The 17,026-nt window shown below is 41.3% G+C and overlaps 1 protein-coding gene across 1 annotated transcript; it reads right to left on the bottom strand.

Moving 5' to 3' along the window:
* Positions 1-1,921: 1,921 nt before the first annotated feature.
* Positions 1,922-16,926, bottom strand: slc25a10b (solute carrier family 25 member 10b). The gene is made up of 11 exons (XM_074631160.1): positions 16,351-16,926; positions 9,939-10,058; positions 7,627-7,741; positions 7,479-7,527; positions 7,350-7,391; positions 7,215-7,258; positions 7,057-7,127; positions 5,523-5,615; positions 5,345-5,422; positions 5,172-5,228; positions 1,922-3,787 (listed from the first exon to the last, which is right to left on the bottom strand). Exons 1-11 carry the CDS (start codon positions 16,438-16,440, stop codon positions 3,686-3,688), a joined length of 861 nt encoding a protein of 286 aa, XP_074487261.1. The 5' UTR covers positions 16,441-16,926; the 3' UTR covers positions 1,922-3,685.
* Positions 16,927-17,026: the final 100 nt, after the last annotated feature.

The raw sequence follows: 17,026 nt of genomic DNA, 5'->3' as shown, positions 1-17,026 counted from the left end.
GCTTGCATGCGCAATGATAGTAATTTCAGTTTCTGAAAGCTTCAGATATTTATAGACATGGAGGCTGAATTGCTTGCTAAAATCAAAGCACATTTCTGAAATAAGAACATCACAATACGTATAGGACAACCGCCCGATTCTCCTTTTCACTGCACACACAGGCAGCATATGCCTCTGCTGTGCAAAAAAAAGCAGTCCATGCAGATAAGGATCACACATGCATGAGATGCATGTGATGGTATAGAGGTGAGTGCTCACAGTCACTAATGTTTTGCATGTGATGGATAGTTTTAATAAAGCAGCGGACAGCAATGTTCATCTAAGAGGAGGAACAGAGTCACACCGTCACCATTCATCATTACAGCTGAATATCGCCACTTAACCGTGGATGGTCCTGTCACGCGGTGCAGGCTGGGAGGCCGTAATTCTGCCTAATAAGAACTGATCTTAGGTCTGTGGGCTGGTGCAAAAGACCAGCGGAGCTAACAGTAAAATATGTCCTTGTTCGGATGAGGGCAAATCCCTGATGGTGAAGCTTAAAGATGCTCTATATATGGGTTTCTGTGCAACGGATGCAAGGCTTCGTTACGGCTCTAAGTTGTTGTAACTTTACATTTTGAAGCGAAGACGTCTGGTAGTCCGCGGTCACAACAACAAGCGGCCACGGACGTTTTCACTGGCTAAGGTTCATTTAAATTTGAATCGGACATATCTGCAATATTGCATTGACTTTTGGCATTACGTTTCTGACTGAACTGTTAGCCACCAGCAACACACTATTTAATAGAGAGCCGTCAGAGGTCTAATGTTAATGTTCACCTGCCCGACATACAAAGAGCTGCTGTGTGACTGGCTGTACTAATAACAAGACCAAAATCCAAGTCTCACGTTTTATATTAACGTTATACCTGTTTAAGAATCGCTAAGGAAAAAGTGTCTAAGTTAATTTTCTCCTGATTTGTCCATCTGAAAAATGCAATTTTAGTGTCAGAATGTTCAGAAGATGTGACTTGTAAAATAATGGGTCCAATATTTACTTTGGTGACTATGGGGAGAAAGAATCAGTCATAATCTGTGTTCACATTCACTTCTCCCATTGAGAAGTTAATAAGACTCAGGACCTGCTGCTTGTCTCCTAAAAGGGCACGGTAGTAGCGAAACCCACATGACACAGATAAAGGAAACTGACTCTCAGTGCGCCGTCTCCTCTCTGAACTCTCTCTGACTTAACTCAGTCACAGCCAGCATCACTGTAGGCTACTATGAGCCTGTGGCAGCAGAAAACACAAAGATCGCCCTGTTTGCGTGTATGAAATGGATTTAACACTGATCACAGGGTCTGTGCAGCTGATTTATGAAATGACAAAAATAACATTTAGAAAAATGTGGTGTGATTTGCAGCAATCTGATTTACTACCAAAATAAAGACGTTGAAACAACACAGAAACACATTTTTTCATTAGTATTTTAATTCCAAAATCATCAGTTAGTAATCTAACAAAATATAATGTCACAATACCCAGAACTGTGGGTCCCTCCAGTTTCATTTCTGTGCATATGAATAAAGCTGGGGTTAGCATTACTTACTATGGCTGATCTACAGTACCTCACACTGTTGAGGGACGCTTGAGCTTAACAACATGCAGGTTCAAAGTCATTATGTGAGGCTGCAAGGCTTTACATGATGCCCAAGAGAGGATCGTTCAGGTCGTTGGCATCGATATCATTCACACGTAACTATACTGCCCTCCGGAGGACACACACTGTAAGGCAACAGGACTTGACAAGGTCTCTGTCAACAGAGCAGGCACAGCAGCACAGAGGACGCATTACATCACTGAACCACTGTACTAACCACAAGTTCTCATCGGACAATAACTGGCACGCAACATGTAAAAAAAAAAAAAAAATCACAGACTGGAACCATTGACATTTTAAATTCAAAACACATTATTCACTTTTAGATCATGTTACAGTATTCAGCAGGTTAGTCAGCACGAGTCCAGGGATTTTAATAAAGTGCCTCATAAAACGGAGTAGCATCCTGAGTCAAGGTCTGACATGCTTTCAGCTAAGCGAAACGTTACGGATGGAAACGTACATGTACCAGCAGTCCTCTACAGGCATCTCTATTCAAACTTTTAAGAGATCAAGTGGTCATACAGAATATCACTGGGACTGGAAAGAGAGACCTTCACCAGTCTGCTCTCTCTGCTTCACAGTTTCCCCACAAACTCCCTCCTTACTTAAAAACACGAGACAAACTTGGTCCTCTTCTCCAAAAAGATTGGAGAGTGAAACGATGATGGAGGAATGAAGTAAAGGAGAATCGGGTCAGAGTTAAAGACATGTTAACCTGCTCGCTTAGTAGTTGATTTCCACTTATAAAACTAAATTAATTTAGTGAAGAAAAAGCAAAAAAAAAAAAAAAAAAATGTTAAAGGGACTATTTGTTACTTTCAGAAATGCTTGTTAACAGCGACACCTGTGGCCGTTAAGTCAACGAAAGTCAGCGTCGGGATCGCGCTTGCTCGCTCTACATAGACATGAACAAGACGACAACGTTTCTCGCTGCGGAGCCCCGTCACTTCACAAGACACGGGAAACCTCTGTTGGTCTGGAGGAGCTGCAGCATTTATTTCTGCACAAACGTCCACTAAACATTCACTAGATATTCTCAGAGCTAAACTAACTCTTCTGCAGTGTGTAGTGAGCGCGCGTTCACGTCTAGAGGTGGAGCGAGCTGAACGAGAACGCGCGCTCTGTCTGAGTGAAGGCAAGCAGGCAGAGGAGCAGAGGCAGCGGCCACACGCGAACGCGCATATGTGAGCACGCATGTGTCCTGACCCGGTACATTTATACGCTTAAAAAGTTACAAACAGTCCCTTTAAATTCAGGGTGCATCACATTTGATCACCGCTGTTGGGAATGGTTACTATGTTAATCACATAACAGTTTGTTAAGTCACGTTTTAGTAATGGCTTCTGGGTAATAGTATAGATTGGAAAAAATGGCACTGATGACAAGGCTACACTGTGTTTGTTTGCATTTTTGTATTTCTGCTACATCACAAACTCTGTCCTGACCTAATATGACACCAATGACGTGCTGCAACGTGTGGAAACACATTCCTGGCACTAACTTTTTAAGCCACACTGGTGTGTGAGCTCTGAAGGCGCTGGACGCCACTGGTGAACTTAAGTATTGCTGAAATTAACACATAAATCACAAAATCGGATCTGGAATTAGTTAGTCATCATTTAGTTTGTCTGTCAACGTGACAGATGAATTGTTCCTTAACTCAAGAATTAACACTTAATCACAATAAGTCTCACGTAACTAATCCCACCTGAAATTTCACTGGACGACTACATTAAACGTCTGCTAGAGCCAATACTAATCTGCTCTCTAAATTTGGCAGCTCATTCTAAAAATAACCATTTGAAGCACCTGTACACTTATCATGTTCTTCTAGAAGGTGGTGCTCTTAATAATCAAAGTCCTAACTAGCCGCGAGATAGAGGTAGAGCAAAAGGAGAAGGAAAACATGCACAAGCCCATAATAAACTGTACATGACTCCCCTTCTTCCTTTCTAAATGCCAAGAGTAGAGCGGTGACAGGGTGCTGTGTGGCAGTGTCGGTGACAGGGGGGGGGGGTGAAAAGCGGCTGGCCACGGAGCGTGCTCAGGAGATGATGACAATGCCGAAGTTCTGCTTGAGCTGCTCGAGGAAGATGAAGGTGAGCACCGTGTGAGGAATCAAGCGGATCCCTGCGGGGACGAGACCCTGCAACAAAAATTGGCGGTATATTACTATTTGTAGTTTTTCTCCCATTGCATCTATCAATTTAAAGCTGATGTGCTGAATTGTACTTTATTATAAAAAACAGATAAAAAGAAGGTAATTTATCACACTTGACATGCAGCCAGCATGCTTTTAATTTTTGTAAAAATTAAGTTCAACTTTTGCTTTCAAAAAATCATATTGAAGTGATTTGACAGATTTATTTATGTGGACGTCCAATCAGTGTTGATGGTAAATGTAGTCAACTGAAGCAATAAATTCCTCAGTGTGTGCTATATTGACCGAGAAGGCTGAGTTACTTCACTACATTTATTTGACAATATTAGTTAGGCTACTACAGTAGTTACTTTGCAGATTCAGATTCTTAAAATACAAAATATAAATAAACTATGATGTAGCCTATTAGGTATATAAAGTAGTTAAAATGTGCTCCACCTTTACCAGCTGCAACACTAATGTAATGAACACATTAATGCATCAATATTTATAATCTGATGATATACACTGATCAGCCATAACATTAAGAGCAATGACAGGTGAAGTGAATAACATGGATCATCCCGTTACAATGGCACCTGGCAGTGGGGGGGATATATTAGACAGCAAGTGAACATTTTGAACTTCGAACTTTGTGTTGGAAGCAGAAAAAATGGGCCAGCGTAAGGATATGAGCGACTTTGACAAGGGCAAAACTGTGATGGCTAGACGACTGGGTCAGAGCTTCTCCCGAACTGCAGCTCTTGTGGGATGTTCCCGGTCTGCAGTGGTCAGGACCTACCAAAAGTGGTCCAAGGAAGGACACCGGAGAACCGGCGACAGGGTCAAACCCAAGGCTCATTGATGCATGTGTGGAGCGAAGGCCGGACCCGTGTTGTCTGATCCAATAGAAGAGCTACTGTAGCTCAAATTGCTAAAAAAATTAATGCTGGTTCTGATAGAAAGGTGTCAGAAGACACAGTGATGAGCAGTTTGTTGCGTATGGGGCTGCGTAGCCGCAGACCGGTGAGGGTGCCCATGCTGTCCTAATGTTACGGCTGATCGGTGTATACATATATTATTATGAAATGGACCATCCTGCATAATTTTGGTGCTTTAAGTATCTATTTGGTGTACGGTCTAAGATCTGCTCTATATATAAAGCGTCTTGAGATAACTTCTGTTGTGATTTCACGCTATACAAAAATAAATTGAATTGAATTGAATTTGATGATAATACTTTTGTACTCTGAGCACAATTCAATTCTGTAAGATTTATTTGTAGTACTCTAATACAATGTTTTGCCCTTGTTTTTTTAACCTCTGATTAAAAGTGGCACTAAATAACCACAGTGGTGTTAATGTATAATATGTAGGACTGTTATTTTACCTTATAAAATGCCAGAGGACCAAGCTTGGCAGTTTCTCGTAAGCAATGCGCCACCCCCTAAAGAGAGAGAGAGACATGCTGGATTAGACTGAACACTGAGGAATGAAGAAGATGGACAAACGTAACAGAGGAACGAAACTATTAGAGGAGACGATGAAGAGGGATCCACTCACTGTGTACTCTCCCTTTGAGCTCATCAGCCTCGTCTTCATCACATCCAGAGGTTGACACAAGAATGTAGCACAGCCTCCCTGCAGAGGAAACACACCATCAGTTCACTAAAGAGCCCTGCAAACGTCACGCTGACTCAATCCGGCTTTCAGGGCGCACAAATAAAAACCTGATACTCACAGCGATGAAGCTGGAGAGAAAGTGTGTGAGTATGTTATCTCCCATCATGCCTGTTCCCAGCACGAACTGCTTGGCCTGGTCGTAGCACGCCAACTAAAGGTGGGAAAAATAAGAGAAAAGCCTGGGGTCACAGGATGGAATGAGATCATTTTAAGTACATCAAGTGGGTTGACCTTTATGTGGTTCACAAATAGATATAAGATCTATCTATCCATCTATCTATCCATCCATCCATCCATCCATCCATCCATCCATCCATCTATCTATCTATCTATCTATCTATCTATCTAAACATGTCAATTTTAAATCACTTTTTGTAAATGTCTGACTTTGGCGCCCCCCAGTGGTTTATACCAGAAAAACAAATAAAAAAAACCCAAATGAGACGGACAGAAATTGTCTAATTTTTCTAGAACTACCTCGAGGATCCTGGGTATTATGCAGGCCAGAAATATTTTGATGGGCAGCTGCATGTCCTGGCATTTGAAGAAGCAGGGGTGGATCTAGTGGGGGTGCCCCCCCGTAATATTAAGTATGGACCCTCCTCTGACCCTTCGTCTAACCGTGGCAAATATTTTCGTACATTTTTCACCCCACATTTATCCTCAGAGAGGGGGAATTGTAATTATTCATAGAAGTGATAAAATGTACGTTAGCACTGATTGACTATTATTGTGTTTATTGTTATAGGTGTATTGTTACCTATGGGGGTGGTAAATGGATGGCTTTTATATAGTGCTTTTCTAGTCTTAGCGACTACTCAAAGTGCTTTTACAACACAAGTCAGCATTCACACACACACATTCATATCCTGTTCTTCAGCAGCGGTAAACATTCACATGCACACTCAGCAATTTGAGGTTCAGGATCTTGCCCAAGGACACGTGGACATTAGGCTGCAGAAGCAGATGAGACTAAGTGGAATCATGGGAGACTCCTTAAAGATAATGAGTGGAAATGCTGTTATACGTTTAGCTGCAGGCAGCCTTCAACAATCTACTCATACTGTAGTATACTTAGAGCATGCCCAGTGTTGTGCTAATTCTATACACTACTCTACATTTAATCCATATAGTAAATGCATTTTTGGACTAATTGAATGTGAACAGTGGTATCGATGCTACAAGCGGAAGCAAACGTCCTCTGGATATGCTTGCCTACGCAGTTAAGTGAGGCTGAGGTTATATGCATTAATGCATAATTTATTACGCATTGTTTAAATGGAACCATCAGAAGAAGCAGCGTATTCATCTAGGAAATCGATTCAGCATTGATGAATTAATGTACCTTTAATTTAACTAAATTTTATTCCATTATATTATTAAAAAGGGCTTACAGATGGATTCAGAATTTGACATGCTATTTAACAAATATCTTCTTAATGTATTGAAGAGAAAAAACTGATCTAAATTGTGATTGTATTAGCCCAGGTGGATTAGAGTACATCACTGGCTTAAGAATCCCTGGGGTGTTTTCACCTTAAGACATTTAAAAGGATGTTTTAAAAGTTACACATTCTTTATCTGTGACTTGCCTGTCCCACAGTGACCACCGCTCCTCTGCTGGAGGCCATGGTGGCTCCTGAGTACAGTCTCCTCACGCCCTCTGTGGGACAGGACACAGGTCAGAGGTCAGACATGAGGCCACTGTGTGCTTTACATGAACACACACACTACCTTGCTTGGGCTTTACCTTCTCTGAAGACTCGGAAGAGCCCGTCGATGGCGTGCTTGTAGCTTAAAGAAAAAACGTTCAGGGTTAAATACAATAAGAGATTTAGAACGTCTAAACTGAACATTTTTAACTACAGTGAGTTACAACACTCACTTTCTCCTCAGTTCTGGTGGTAGTTTCATGTCATTCTGCATCCTAGAAGCAAGAAAAGATTGGTTTGCTTGTTTAGAATAATTAAAATTGTGTACATATATTAATGAGAATTTGAATTGTCATGGTTACCTGACATTCACCAAGTCTGCCGGCGTGCCAACAAATCCACCAGTGAAACCTGTTGGTAGAGAAATCTTGTTGGCACACAATCTTGCATGGGTAACACTGCATGTGTGTGTGTGTGTGTGTGTGTGTGTGTGTGTGTGTGTGTTCCCACCTCCGAAGGCTCCCAGCAGGATCTTCTGGTAAAAGGGCATGGGGCCCTGGCTCGTGGTGCCCATCATGTCCCTCACGGTCTCATAGATGGCAAATCTGGTGAGGGAATAGGACATCTGAGAGGTGAGGAGAGGAGAGAGAAGAGAGGAGAGGAGAGGAGAGGAGAGGAGAGGAGAGGAGAGGAGAGGAGAGGAAAGGAGAGGAGAGGAGAGGAGAGGAGAATGAGTGTCCTATACTCTCCTCACTATTTAACATTTTCTTTTTTCAACCACTAGAAGGAGCCTTTGGCAACACAACCAATCTAACCTAAACAAGGGCCCAATTCCAAACCACCCCCTACACCCTCTCCGTACCTACTTCCACTCTGTTTGTGCGTACGTGTGGAAGGTCCACCATATTAAGTGCCATCCCAAACCAATCACTGGGGAGTGGAAGTGTTTTATAAAACCCTCCAACAGCGAGCCTGCATCGATGCCGACTTAACCAGCCGCCCTTAATGATGACGTGCATCGCCGTTTTGTGTTTGTCATGGAAGACGCTCCAATGTCAGTTCCGTGCGACTACCGGTTCAAACATTTACTCGTAAACTGCTCAAACTAAAATACACATTTAATTTATTCTACTTTATTGTCATACAGACGTTAACAACTTAAAGTAAATACATTGTACTTAGGATCAAATGTCTAGTCTAGAAAACGGTAGACATGTTCATTTGATTGTAAAGTGTTATATAGTGTTATATACACGTGTATACAAGATGTATATATCATTTTTTACCCCTATCAGCAGCTATAACCCCACAATTTATCATATCTTCAACTGTGCAATACTGACTTAAAAATAATCTGGTTTATTTATAAAGAACATTTCAACTAATATTCTTATCTATATTTACTAGTCTTGCATTTTTAGACACTTAAATCGTAGATTCTATTTTTCAGCATTAATATTTGCATTGTTGTTATACATATTTCTTATTTATATTTTCTTGTGATTTCTCTATGTTTTATATTTCTATTCTAGATTGGGAGCTAAACGAAACTCAACTTTCGGACGCTACTCCGCCAAGATCCGGGTACTTTTCCAGACGGAAGTCGAGCCATTTAGGCATCATGCACCAATGAGCAACGCTCATAGTAATAAACGGGGCCCCGCCTTCAACGCTGTATCCAGTTCTTTTAATACATCCATGGTTTTAAGAGCTCGATCATCTGTTCCATCATGTCTGCTGAAACGTATGTACGGCGTATATGGACTCACAGGTGGCTAGGAAGACGTGTGTGACTCGTCCATTTTTCAGAGAGAATTGGAGGTAAGCTAACTACGTTTTACTATATCTATTGTACATAGTTATCTTGATAGCTACGCTCTCATTGTAAGAAAAGCAGAAATAAGTCACTGACGTTGGGGAATCGGCTCGTGGCTCTGCTTCAACTGTGCAAGAGCCTGTGGATGGCCGACCAAAAATCACCCGACTGTCCGACGGCCGGTCGGGAGGAGTTAATCGGTCCTCGCCCCCCCCCACACTGCATGGCAAACATCGCCCGATGAAGCTGAAATTTGGTCCAACTCTAAAATGACTCAAAATTCGGGCCAGAAACGGGCTACAATCGTACAGTGCATGCCCAGCTTTACAAAAAAGTTACCCAAAAACCTGTTGTAATGTCGTCCATCCTTCTCGCTCTTCCTCTGACTAAAAACACGCTGAAGTTGGCGAACACATTATGTTTTACTCAAACTTCATTTCAGTTAGAGAAATAACTGAGACGAATGCACCCCTTTCCTTTAAGAAGTACCTCGAAGAAAGCAAAGTGGTGGAATAAATTAAATCCTTTCAGAAAGCCTTTTATTAATGCTTGCACACAGTTTAATTTCCAACATATCTCTTCTTATGTTGTATGCATAAAGTTTGTCATAATAATAATAATAATTATTATTATTATTATTATTTTAAAAAGATTGGACAACCATTAACATTAATACGGTCAAACTGAAATGACAAAAAGTGACAAGCTGTTTCTTATAGTGCTGATAAAATCCTCCAAACTACACAGTTGAGTCGTAATTGTGTCTGCTCTTAGCCTACCTTTAGCCCTTTTTAGTATTATTGTCCATTTCAGTATCATTTTATCGATATCTTTATGACTTTTTATTGCTACCATCTTGGCCAGTCTCTCTTGCGAAAGAGGTTTCCACCCTCAGTGGGACTTACCTGGTTAGATACAGGTTAAAAGAGAGAGAAATGACTGCTGAACTCAACAACATACACAGGCTCAAGAACAGTCTTAGGCATGCACACAGACACACACATACCTGTCTACAAAGGGAGGCAGAGAGGCCACTGTAAAGAGCCAGCACGCCATCGCTCTTCACCACATGAACGGCCATCCCCATCATCCTCTTCTTCACCTCCTGCTGTGTCTGCAGGTGTACCTGGAAAGACATTCACGTATTAGCGTTAGGTTAGGCACCGTAGTAACATAGTAAAGAAAATATTTGACAGAAAAGACACAACAACGTCAGCAACTTTTTCTTGTGGGGTAACTTATAGACACCAGTTCACATATTTGGGCGACTAAATGTGTCAAAGTTGGGAGACTTGTGAGAGACATGAAAAAAAACAAAAAAGCAATGGCCAAAATCTAGTCAGAAGAGGGCGAGAAATCCCGACTCAATATCCACAATCACAGACTTTGAGGCACGTTCCTGCAAAGCCCGCAAGGGTTTAGGGCTATCCCACTGTCAAACAGTCAAGTGCTTGAGGGCTCTCTCGCAGACTGTTTGAGCCCTTTATGTACATTTTCTGCATTCATGCAGACTTTGCTTGAGGGAATAACCCACAATTCATAGCTCTGTGACATTAAACACAGGGTTACCAGGGGAAGCCCGGCGACGTAAAGAAAAAGGTAAACAAAGCTTAGTCTTTAGTATGGGTCAAACTCAAAACACACTGGATCCTACACTTCCCGTAATGCAACTCAAGACCATGTTTACTGTAATTAGATTCTTGCTGTCTGGTAAACACACGTGTCTTTCAAAACTTCGCACGTCCAGTTTGCAATGCAGGCTTTCAGTTAAATAGATCTGGTCCCTGATGACATCACTATGACATCATCAGGGTTATTTTCTCAGGTTTGAAAAAGCTTTCTCCAGAGTCACAGAGGACATCACGCAACTGTTTTCACAAGCTGAGTAATACTGACCACCGAGTAAAGAGGAGGAAGAGAACAATGTGTAACACAGGCGGTTATAACGCAATACACAAGATTTCTAAATGTCTTAACCACGGTGTGCGTGTGTGTGTAATCAGTATTTGAGTTTGAAGGCCTTCAAAACACAATGCTTGAATGCGTACTGTCTCATCAGAAGCCTTTATCAAATTTACATAAACTTTACCCTCATTTGTAGAGTCAGAGGTCATTAGATATGTGAAGATACAAACATTTTAGTGTCAAACCTAGCTTAAAGTGATGCCTCAGTGGACTAGACAATTATGAACTTCAAATTTTTCCCATTTAATTATATACACAGTCACCACCATCATCACACATTACTTCTAAAAGATAAAGTTAATCTAGGGACGTGCTAACAGCTCGGCTAAATGCTAACGTCAGCATGCTAACATGCTCACAATAACAATGCTGATGATGTTAGTCATGTTAGTTTAGCATGCTAACGATTACTAATTAATTAAGCGCTTTGAGTGGTCGGAAGACTAGAAAAGCGCTATATAAGTCCAAGTCCATTTAATTAGCACTAAAATACAAACGCTACATGAAAAGTTATTACAATTCATCCCGAGGGGGGCGTGATGCTGACATAATTAACTAGATGGACTGAAATCTTAGACCTCATGGTGGCGCTAAAGGAAGAGTTAAGGGATCACCAAAGTCAGTAGGATTCATCCTCTGGGGACCGTGAATGTCGTTGCAAAATGTTATGACAATCAAACGTGGTGGCCCGACCTAAAGACATTCCCATCCATAGAGCCGGGGAGCTACCATGGCTAAATATCTACTACAAAAATCATACAAACTTCTAAAACGGTCTTTTGGTGCCTTCAAACGAAACTTGTGAGCTTGTGTTTACAACATGGGAAGTCGTGTACAAGATATGCTTGGCGTTCGGCTTCCAGAAGCCACAGAGGCTGACAATTTGCAAAGCAAATGCAAAATGACAAAGGGGGAAAATTAGGCTGTTGGTAATATCAACATTTTCCTCAGAAATATTCATTTACGACTAAAATTACAATATATTAATTTATTAGGCGCCGAAAAATGAACTTCCATGGCCTCCGCAATTTCTGACAACGTCAACAAACACGCCACAACTCGTGAACTCTGAGCTTTCAGAAACTTTCCACTTACGAGGTCGTGAATACCGACACGGTAAACACGACCCCATTTGAAGGCACCATTTGATAACAGGACACAATCGATTTCTGAGCCAGGTTTCACACTGTGGAAAAAAAAAAAGATCAAAATACTTCAGGGAATTTAATCTTGATGTAATGAATGCAACTCTGCTGTAACTCTGGTATTTTCCTTGAAGCTGTGATAAACACAAAGTGTTGAGCCATCAGCAAGATAATGAATACAGGAACACACACATACACACACTGTGGTGAAATATTACACCCACATGAGTTGACAAGTGTCTGGCTTAAAGATTATCTTTTTAGGTGAGGTCAAACAAGTCCTGTTGAGGACAATAGAGCAGTCTATCTGGTGGTGTAATGGGTGTCTGGGTTAACACGGAACAGGAAACCAATACAACATGACTTGGCAATCTTTGCCATGCGACGCATGTGCTGGATTAAGCCCTACTTCCCTCTTGAAAACCACATGCACATATTCTCTCGTCTAAATTACTTTTCAGTGCTTCTAAATTTAGATGCCATGCTGTTCAGCTCTAACAGGAATGTGATAAGTGTTCAGCATTATGAAGCCATTCACCTTTTAAGCTTTGTAAGCTGTTACTAAATCACCATCTGCCTCGCTGTCCGCTGACAGAGCAAGCTTTGGGTTCTCTGTGTGTGTTTTATACGCTGTGAGGATAAAACTGGTTTTAAAAGTACTTCATGAGTGAGGAAGGATCTACGGCTTGATCATCATCATCATCAGGAGCAGCTCAGCTTGGAGGAGGACAGTGTGCTCATTGTTTCATCAATGAATCTTTGTCGGACGAATGAATGATTCTGAGCAAACCGGGATTAAAAATGAACAAAATCAGTTACCAAAGCTTTTTGTGTTAAACATACAAAAAGCTTGGTCTCATGTACTGTGGACCGGATCAGTTTAACCACCATTCATTTTGTACATCATTCAAGTAGTGATGGGAAACGTTGCGAGACGCAGACCAAGCTTGCGGCAAAGAGATATGGGTGCAATTTACAGCAGCTGAAATTTGCTTAATGTTATGCAAATGTGAACTGTGAAATGTGATTGAGACAGTGCTACCTCCAGTTTGCATCACACACTTTCTAATTTCTACATTAGCTGTCCTTAAAATTCATGACATTATCCATTACCAACACAATGTTCTCACAACACCTAAGTATCAACAGTTTGTACATTCACTGTGTTGCAGCTGAACTCACTGACTATCTACAGGGCTCCCACACTCATATACATAATAATAAGGGCTGTCAATCGATTAAAATATTTAACTGTGATTAATCGCATGATTGTCCATAGTTAAACGCAATTAATCGCACATTTGTTATCTGTTCAAAATGTACCTTAAAGGGAGATTTGTCAAATAATGTAATACTCTTATCAACATGGGAGACGGCAAATATGCTTGCTTTATGCAAATGTATGTATATATTTATTATTGGAAAACAATTAACAACACAAAACAATGACACATATTGTCCAGAAACCCTCACAGGCTGCATTTAGCATAAAAAATATGCTCAAATCAAAACATGACAAACTGCAGCCCAACAGGCAACAACAGCTGTCAGTGTGTCAGTGTGCTGACTTGACTATGACTTGCCCCAAACTGCATGTGATTATCATAAAGTGGGCAAGAACCCATTTTCATTCACATATCTTGAGGTCAGAGGTCAAGGGACCACTTTGAAAATGGCCATGCCAGTTTTTCCTTGTCAAAATGTTGCGCAAGTTTGGAGCGTTATTTAATCTCTTTCGCAACAAACTAGTATAACATGGTTGGTACAGATGGATTCCTGTAGTTTCATCTGTTGCCAGTATCTTCGCTCTAGATTTAAAACTGAGCCGCTACATCCTAAAAGAAATTAGTGGCGTTAAAACTAATTTGCGTTAACGTATTATTATCGCGTTAACTTTGACAGCCCTAATAATAATTAAATTCTAGCGTGTATAAATGAGGATTTCTCAATGAGTTTTTATAGCATTCTTTCACATATTCTCAACTGTCGAGAAACAATCTCTCTTTCACCAGCTGGAGAACCTTTTCATGAAAGCACCAGTCCTGATAGTGGACCACGTATGGCGTCACCTGCATCCAACATCAGTAACACTCCTCACCTGACTGCCACTTTAGCAGCTTGATTGGTTTTAAACCACATGATTATGTAGGGTGCAGTGAGTATTTGGATAGTGACACATTCTTTTGTTCTGCTGGCTCTGTACTCCAGCACAAAGGACCTGAAGGGAAACAATGACTTTGAGGTTCAAGTACTAATTCTCTACGCCCATTTACAAAATTCATACATGTTATTCCTGCATACTTTTAATGGTGCCAATTTGCTAAAATGTAAACAAATTGAGGTTAAAAAAAACAGGGTTCAAGTTGTTGCAGCAATTATTTTTAGTAGCTTGAAGAAATCGACATTTGCAGCTCAAGCCGCACTTGTCTCAATTCCAAATCTTTTTGTAAATTAATCTTAGATTTAAAGAAAATCCCCAGTGATACAGATGAAAACATTTTATTTTTTATTTTAACAATTCTTTAAATTATTTTTTACCCACCCAAGTATAGAGACCATTCACCAGAGCTGGCTAGTTCGAGTCAAGGTCCAATGAATGTGAAAACATTCACTCCACTGTCATTTAAGATGCTGACAGTTGGATTGCATTTATTATGAATAAATGAGATTATAGGAATGTCCTCAAACTTCAGAACATCAATATTTACAAAAAGTTCTCAATGTGTTCTTTATACTGCTCAGACAGGGATGTTGTTGACGGTGATTTGTCCTTAAAAGATTGTAAGATTTTATTAAAACTCCAGGGAATCCACCAAGCACATCCACTGTGTCTGGGAGAGAGTATCAAGTTTAGTGGTTTTGCAGATTAATGAAGAGTCTCACACTCAGTCTAAAGTGAATGAAAAACACCTCGCAGTTTTTTGTGTTTCTTAAAGAACCCCCATCGATTGACCCAGATCATGTGCACTCAATCTGGCCCATATAAAGGCCTTATGACACTGGAAAAGTTGCATCACTATACCGGTGGGAACATATTTTAGTCATTTTCGGGTCATTACGTGTTTGTTTGTTTTTTGTTGGTAAACCTCACTTTTATTATATCCTGGAAAAACAAAAAGCAGAACACTGAAAATGAGAATTTAATTTGGAAATCAGTTTATATTCTGCCTCTCTTCTTCTCTGGTTATAAAGAACATAGATAGAAGCACACTTTTGTTCATCTTGCTGTATATGTGATTAGACTAGATTACCAGATTCAAAGTTTAACTCCACAGTTTTACACTAGCGAGTATAATTGTACATGGCATTTCCAGCTAACAAGCAAGTTAGGGCAGAAATGAAGCATTCCAGAGGACAGTTTAACCGCAATGGGATGATTACCGGCCTGATCTACATAATTACACTCCATGTGACTGCAGTGAGGCTCACGTGCTGCTGTCTTCAATGCAATCAAAAGAGAGGTACAAGTAAAAGGAGGATGGATTTTCACATTAGGTACAGTAGCCTACTACTCTGCGCAACAGTAGGTAGAATTTGAGCACATATGATTAAAAAAAAGTTAGTTTTTCTAAAAAGGTAACTATATCCTGACAGCAGTGCATGAGACAGGTAATCTGAAAAAAAATAATGTGCCTCTCAGAAAACAACCAATCAGAGCTGAGCTGGAGCCTGAGCAGCTGTCAATCACTCACAAACTCTGATCAAACGGTCAAACTAGGCAGCGCTGATCAAATATAAATACATATTTTGTTACTGTAATGTCTATTTCTCTCCTCAAATGTTTTCAGAAACATCTTGTAGTGTACTGTTTAGCTGTAAAATTAGAAAGTTTGTGATACCAAACACCGCCCAACAGCCAGAGCACAGCCAATAGGAACGCTGCCTACTGCAGGTTTGACATTATATTTATCTCAATAAAACATGACTATAAAAAATAATTTTCTGTGCACTTTTAAGTTCATCGCACAGTTATTATATGATTTTTGTCTACATCATTGGCAGTTATTAATGTCAGTGGGGGGTGACCAGATTTAACCTGTGCCCTATATTATGCCCAGCCTTGCACACATCCTGATAGACATTACAGTGATGCCACAGAAGACATGTGATACCACAGACTATATGGCATGCCCCACTACACTACAAGCTCTCTGCAGCTACTGCACACACATACACACAGATATCTAACCCAGCAATGTGATGGCGAGGACTACTGCTGGAAACAGCTGTCGCCTGCTGTTCAGGCCTGCTTTCTACCTCTCTCTCCACACACACCGCGGAGGGTTACACACACTAAGGACAGCTCACCTTGAGCAGGTCCAGAGGATGCGTGCAGCAGGCGGCTCCGCAGGACGCCAGCCCACCGAAATACCACCGTGACATGCGTTTCTCGGTCATGGCTCCGGTGCAGCAGCTGCAGCGGTGACTTCACCTTCTTCCAGTCCGCCTTCGACACACTGTCAGCCCGCCTCTGTTCTGTCGGCTTCCCGGTGGCCTGCAGGACACAACTTGTGGTCTACTACTGTGGACGCGGATAACTCTCGTTAATCTTCAATCACTGCGATAAGAGACTCTGACGGGGGGACTTTGGGCTCCAGCTGCATCGCGCACACTCACGCCAAATAACGTACGTGCGTGTATGCGTGTAAAAAGAGACGGCTGGTTATGGGCCACGATGTTGCAGCAGGAAGCGACTGTACACACACACAGTAGAGGAGAAGAGAGCAGCCAATGGTCACCGGGGACGGAGGAGCTGCCTACTACCCGAGCACCCGGGATCCAAAGGTCGACAGCAGCAGCGGGGGTTTGGGAATGCTACTAAAAGACCCCGAACAAGCACAGCAGAAACTCACTCACACACAGCAGCCATATTTCACCACTTGTAGTGTGTCGGTTACAAACGAGTCGGTTCAAAGAGCCGACTCTTGTAAGTGAACGATAAGAGCCGGCTCCCGTCCGAGAGCCGTTTTTTAAAAAAAATAAT

This window comes from Sebastes fasciatus, chromosome 3 (assembly GCF_043250625.1).
Source record: "Sebastes fasciatus isolate fSebFas1 chromosome 3, fSebFas1.pri, whole genome shotgun sequence".
Taxonomy (NCBI): domain Eukaryota; kingdom Metazoa; phylum Chordata; class Actinopteri; order Perciformes; family Sebastidae; genus Sebastes; species Sebastes fasciatus.
Note: the sequence above shows the minus strand (reverse complement) of the source record. Positions and strands in the feature narration are given on the sequence as shown.